Source organism: Enoplosus armatus, chromosome 17 (genome assembly GCF_043641665.1).
Source record: "Enoplosus armatus isolate fEnoArm2 chromosome 17, fEnoArm2.hap1, whole genome shotgun sequence".
Taxonomy (NCBI): Eukaryota; Metazoa; Chordata; class Actinopteri; order Centrarchiformes; family Enoplosidae; genus Enoplosus; species Enoplosus armatus.
This window is the reverse complement of record NC_092196.1, coordinates 9313033-9319633: the sequence shown is the minus strand read 5'-3', so window position 1 is coordinate 9319633 and position 6601 is coordinate 9313033. Positions and strand designations below refer to the sequence as shown.

General features: G+C 44.7%; 1 protein-coding gene across 1 annotated transcript; it reads right to left on the bottom strand.

Annotated features, from left to right (window-relative positions):
• Positions 1–251: 251 nt before the first annotated feature.
• LOC139300462 (protein phosphatase 1 regulatory subunit 29) lies at positions 252–3453 on the bottom strand. Its single transcript, XM_070923574.1, has 2 exons — positions 3112–3453; positions 252–2768 (listed from the first exon to the last, which is right to left on the bottom strand). Exons 1-2 carry the CDS (start codon positions 3451–3453, stop codon positions 252–254), a joined length of 2859 nt encoding a protein of 952 aa, XP_070779675.1.
• Between the last annotated feature and the right edge of the window lie 3148 nt (positions 3454–6601).

Below are 6601 nucleotides of genomic sequence, written 5' to 3'. Positions count from 1 at the left end.
CCACAAACACTAAATGAGAATGATCAAGAAATGGTGCTACAATGAAGTGTAAAATAAAACACCATAATGACTCTCATATCCCAGGCACAGTTTCAAAGTCCTTGCTCTTAGAACGATATTCTATACACCTAGCATGCCAAAATTAACCCAAAGGCAAAATTTTGTCCTACATTTGTCTCTGGCCCAAAGGCCAATCAGGGAAAGAAGTATCCAAACTCTTTTTCCATCAATGCTTATCTATGGTCCCCCAGTCACAGCTTCTGCTGTGCTGACACACCCTTCCAGTAATCAAGGATGTCATGCAGGTCCTCGCCTTTAGCGAACTGCACCTTTTTTCGAAGGGCATTTCCGGCCGTCACATAACAGGCCTCTTCTCGCTGGCCTTTCCGGTAGGGACGAAAGCGCTCCCAGATCCGCAGTGAGCTCTCCGAGGAGTACTCTGGGCTGGAGGAGTAGCCAGAGTAACTGGAATGGTGTCGGGCAGGCGAAAGCTGGGAGTAAGATGCTGCATCCCTGCGGGAACGCGTCAGGGGCTTTAGGAAGGAAACCCTCTGGGCTGGGGAGCCCTGGTGGGAGCCTTCATAGTAGAGAGCTGGGACAGAGTGGCGGTGCTCCGAGCAGTGGTAGTCCTGCTGCACCTCCAGCTGCTGCTGCTGCTGCTGCTGTTGTTGTTGTATTTGTTGCTGTTGGTGGTAATGGTGTGGCTTCTGGCTGTCCTGATGTTGGGCACCAACACCACCACTGTCGCAACCACCACCACCCCCTCCACCGCAGCTCCCACTTCCCACTAAAGGTAGCCTCTCCAGGGGTTCCCCACAGCCCACGGGACTGGCCCGATCTGGGTACTGCTGCTGTTGTTGATTACAGGCATCTGGGCTCCTTGGTTCAGGAACATCCAGGCTATACACCCTTGCTCCTCCACGTTCCCTGTCACGACCCATGGAGCCACAAGAGGTGGTGCTGCACTGTTTCTTGACAGCATTTACAATAACCACAGCTGCATCTGCACTCATTTGTCGCTGAATGGGACGTACAGCAGTGGCTGGTGGTGGGGGCCTGTAGGGGGGTGTTACAACAAAGCCACCACCACTGATCCCTGGGCGCTCAGAGAGAGGGGCATTGAAGGCAGGGAGTGGAGGCGGAGGGGGTATTTTGTTAGGAGCAATAACCTGGCATGTCTCTGTCATCCCTTGGGAGAGTGGGATTAGGCCCCGAGTAAGGGAGGATGTGCTGGTGGGAGGAGGTGAGGTGGGATTGGAGGAGGCTGTGGGGTTAGTAGAGGCCCCTGAAGCAGCAACTGCTGCAGCATCCAATTTCAGTGCATCAATGCAGTTGTTAATGATCTGGTTAACCTTGTCTACCTCCATAGCAATGGTGGAAATCTCTGATGCAGAGCCATGTCCGTCATCATCTGAGTCATCCCCAACATCAGTTCCATCATCCCTCAAGCCCCCCCCCCTCATCCCTCCATGCCCACCATCTCCCATCCTCTCCATCCCTGCCCCTCCAGTTCTGATATCCATATAGTTTCCTTTACTTGTAGCCATGGCCTCTGAAAAGGCAGTGGCCATCTTTTCCACTTGAGGAATAGAGGAAAGTCTGGAGGAACTGGTGTTGGCTGAGTGGAGCATTCCCGAGCTAGAGGATGTGGACATGGGAAGTTTGCCTCCATGGTGGTGCTGATACTGGTGATGTTCTCTGGACTGCTCCTGAAGCTTGTGGACTGCCGATGGATCATTTGCCACTGCTGCTGCCACCTCTGGTCCATAACGCATTTCCAGAATAGTTTTCTTGACACAGATGGACTTCTTCTTCTCATCATGCATCCGTTTCTTACGTAGACAATAGTAGACAAGGCCTAAAACAATGAGCATGCCAAAAAGGCAGCCCACAATGGTCATTATGTAGTGAGTAGTAGTGGAAGGTGTGGGGAGAGTGTCATCTTGATTTTGAGCGCGAGTGGAAAACGTGGAGCAGGTGTGGTTGTAACGCTGAGAGTTGCGGATGGATGCTACACAGAAGGTGTAATTGGTGTGCGGTTTGAGCTTGTTAAGGGTGATCATCTCCTTCTTGTTCTTCAAATTCATGACGTCAGAAACGTATGTGTGGTTGTATTGTGTTAGAATATACATTTTGCTGTAGGGCCTTGGAATCTGCACAAGGAGAGAGGCTGATGACAAAGAGACATGATGGAGCTTGATAGTGGGAATGAAGCTGTGTTCAGTAGATGAGGAAGAGGTGGTGGGCTCATTGTACGGCCTCACACCACCAAACATCTCTGGTCCGAGCCCTGAAGGACCATCCAGATCTGGTGGAAGAGAGGTCATTCCGGGAATCATCACTCCATCTCGACAGTGATGGTACAAAATGTTTTTGGCATTCCGGCCAGCATGGCCAGCAGCGATAAGTAAGGGGTAGCCAAACATCTCCCGAGGCGTCTCACACTGGAGGCGGTCATAGGTGTGTGTTACATTGTTAAAGGACTCCAACCAGGTTAGGAAGCTATAAAGATCACACCCACAATGGAATGGATTTGCTGCCAGTTCACACACCATCAGCCGACTGAGTACTGTGAATGTGGATGGGTCAATGCGGGCAAGTTTGTTGGATGACAGATCAATGCTGCTGAGGCTGGGGCACTCCCAGAATGCATTGCTGGCAATAACCTCTATGAGATTGTGCTGTAGGAAGAAGCATTGCATACGACCGAGCCCTCTCATCATACCCTCTGTTAAGTTGGTCAACTTGTTGTAGCCCAGCTGAAGAACCTGGGAAAAAAAACAGAAAAGTTTAAACTTTTTACATTGTGAGCCCAGTTTCTGTCAGAATTTGTACAGTTGATAATACAATTTGAATTCAACGTAATTACTGGATTCGGTCATGCCGAAGCATTTTCCATAACAGATCAAAAGGGCAAACAACACAAGCGGTACAAAATCTTTTATCCGACTTTCTGTTCAAATTTGTCATTGCTTAGCAAATAGGGTTAGAAATTCCACTGAAATGTAGTTCAATGACACGTGGTGCTAGTTTCAAACTAAGCTCTAATGCATTCTGAACAATATTCTTCTGTGTTAAGCTCAAAGCTTTTATCATCCATTTCTCCATCACCTGTAGGTTGGCTTGTCCTGCAAAGGCTCCATCCTCAATGTAGCTGATTTCATTCTTGGTGAGGTTAAGGTCAGTCAGGTTGGTGAAACGGTACATGGAGCTGAAGAGCACAGCTTTCAGTTTGTTCTCATTCAATCTCAAGTCATGAACCGTGTTGTTGATGTGCTGGGGGATAGTCTCGTACGGCGGCTGGTTCTGACTGCAGATAGCCAGCCACACATAGCCTTTGTCTCCCTCAATGAGCCAGCAGTCCCCGTTTACCATGTTGGGAAGGTGGGAAAAGAATAGGAGGGAGGGAAGAATAAGAAGAAGGAGAGTGGAGGTGGTAGAAGCACCCTGCATGATGCCGATGAAAAGAAATGAGAATGAGGGGAACCTAAAACTATTAGCTAGACAAACTAAGCGGCAGGCAGGAAAGGAGGTTGTGTTTGCAGGAGAAAGGGAGGCAAATGTTGCTAGGATGGATTTCCAAAGAGGAGATGGGTCCAGGTTGGGTGTTGAAAAAGGGGTGAAGGCTTCACAATGCCAGTCACAGCTTTATGGTCATCATGGGAATTAGCAGGGGACCCATGTTATGTCATATCTTGTTGGGCTGCAATGCGGGGTGACACAGCTTGTCTTCATAGTCTCTCCTTAGATGTCTGCTGTGACTGACTCAACTGGATGGACCCTTGGAATGATGGAGAATCTGTAGAGGAGAATATAACAAAAGAAACATGAGAAAAAAGCAAAAGTAATATAGTGTGATAGATACATGATGGCAAAGACAAATTTGTATTACTTTCTTTTTAAATTATACATAGATATTACATTGCCTACACTCTTTGCACAAATGAAAACAATCACAAATCTAAATTAACAGTAAATGAATTCAGATTCTACCAAATTCCAAACATTTCATTGTCTCAGAATTATTCTATTCACTGAACCTGCAGGCATCCCAAAATCAATCGCACTTTTCCTTGGGGCTTGTTCCACACTTTTTTCTTCAGCTGATGTTGTTTCTCATCATGTAAATATATGCATGCAGGTCCCCTTTTAGCCCACTGCGTCTGCACTTAGTCATCTCCCCTTGGTCAACCACCTCGTAAGGCTATGAGATCATCAAGCTTTGGCTGATACCTATGTGCACCTGCCAATCTCTCCTCAGTCCTCGAAGAGCAGCATTAATCACCCAAATGCTGATAGCATATTGTCTCCACAGACATTTCTTGTTATGACACTATCCTGCCAAAACCTAAGCTCTCTATCCCATCTGCATGTCATTTGAATAGCAGTCAAGCGTTTACATAAGGAGAGGATTAGCTGCCTGTTGCATCACGATAGACATTGTCCTCTTGCCGGCTCAGCAGTTGGGGAAAACATACTTACAATTGCACACACATTACACAAACATGCTCACTAAAATGGACACATTCCCTCAGACAAGCATGTGTAGATGCACTCAAACACATGCATGTCCTTGTTTAATTCTCACAGGCACAACATATATACAAGTCAAAGCTATTGAGATGAATTCCAAACAGCACACTAATGGTATGCTATTATACAATAAAGTTTGTCCATCTACGTGTTATCTTACATCTTTCATCCCACATCTTCCCCCATTTTACATTCTCTTGATTTCCACCGTCATTCAATGAAAAAAACTCTCTCTCTCTTATGATCAGGCAAATTTCTTCCTTGTGCTCCAAATTCAGACTTCTTTCTAATTCCGACAGAGAATTGAACTCATTCCAGTCTATTCTGGTCCTTGCTCCCCGGAGGTGTCAGCAGAGAATCAGGTCCATCCTCCTCTAATCTACTTAATACTGCAGAAAATTGTAATACCTAAAGCATGAGTGAAATGTTACATTATCATGTAGATCTAATGACCATAGGCACCTGCTAGGTTAACTGTCTCCTCTTATCAGGCAAACACTCGGCAAAGGAGATACAAGACATGTGGTTGCCAATGACGTAACAGATAGATACAAAGACAAAACTGCACCGATATGCATATAATCTGGTCACAACTAGACAGCTAGAGAACAGGTGTGAATGCACCCACAAATCACTTTGCTATGGCACAGCAAACATCTCACTCATGGTTAAGGCTAAACAATTCGGCAATTGGTTTTGATGTTTGTACTTGAGGTATCAAATAGTTGATTTGATTTGTTGATCACCATTTGTGATGGAGCCTAAGCATTCACACATTGACGTCTGTTCAGAGGTGCTCATTGAAGACCTGTGTGAACTGCAATCAATCCAAACCTCCGAAGACATAACCAGACTGAATCTACAGTATCTAGATACCAGATTAGTTTGAAGGTCATCAGGACTCACAATACAAAAGATATGCTGAATGTGGCTCAATGATGAAGAGACAAAAACAAAGTGGACACACCACAAGAGCTGGGTAGATCAGATTTGTAATTTCCCTCCAGCTGCATGTTTTGCCAAAATTTGACAGACTTTCAAGAGTTCATTTCCATGGCATATGTGACATATTACTAAACGTTGTACTGTCAAACTTTATGTTGGAAGGGCTCTATGCTATGCAAGGTTCTAGTGCAGGAGAAGGTTATAGACAAATAGAAATGCATTTAGCAGCATACTAGCAAAAACAACTTCATATTCCTATATATGCATATGAAATCAAACCAATATCCACATCACTTCTGAAGTGATTTGGAAATAAAATAATATATTTCAAAATCTCCTACAAGCCCAGGTCAACATATCAATCAATCAAATGTTATTGTATTTTTTCCCCCATATAATCTGCAATGAATTCAGTCTTTCTAGTTCAATTGGGACTGACATGTCTGCACATATTATAGACATTTTGGTTTGTTCCACTGTTCCTGTACTAGTCTATACAGCCCTGCACACAGGCATGTATTGGGACACTCCCTTGCAATTGATTGTCTTGCTCTCGCTTTCTTGTTTGAGGTTTATCCCCTCCACATGAGACATGATCTCATTTGGTGCTCCACATAGTGAAACCCAGAGGGTTCACATGAGGGAGGCAGGAAGCACAGTAAGTCTGTATGTGTGCGTGTTTAGGGATATGATTACATAATTAGGAATATGGGACATGCCGAACACCTGTCTCAAAGGGAAACAGCATGACTCATAACACAGATCCATTTGTGACTATGAAAATGTAGGACACAAGATCAAACCTTTTCCTTCCTGCGTTGTGACATTTGATTCCATGAAAATAATGAGATATATTTGTCTAATTGTGTACATGCTCCTTCACAATTTGATGATTTGATAATAAAATATGCAAGCAAACAAATTGTATTTGTAATTTTTAACGGTATCTTTATATAAATTACATAGTGCATGTTTTATATGATCCAGTATCCACACTATCTCACATTATTTCATGGGAGTTCTTTTTGACCTGCCCTGTGGAGCAATACAGTCATCTAATCTGAGTAGATCACAGCAGCAGAAATGGTTAAAATCTTGGAAAGTAACAGGTGAACAGGTGGTA

Excerpts from the sequence above, each read along its gene's own strand:
- LOC139300462 (XM_070923574.1), bottom strand. The coding sequence starts at position 3,453 with ATGCAGGGTGCTTCTACCACCTCCACTCTCCTTCTTCTTATTCTTCCC. Across the intron at positions 2,769-3,111 it reads CAGGACAAGCCAACCTACAG|GTTCTTCAGCTGGGCTACAA; the intron begins GTGATGGAGAAA and ends TTTTTTTCCCAG.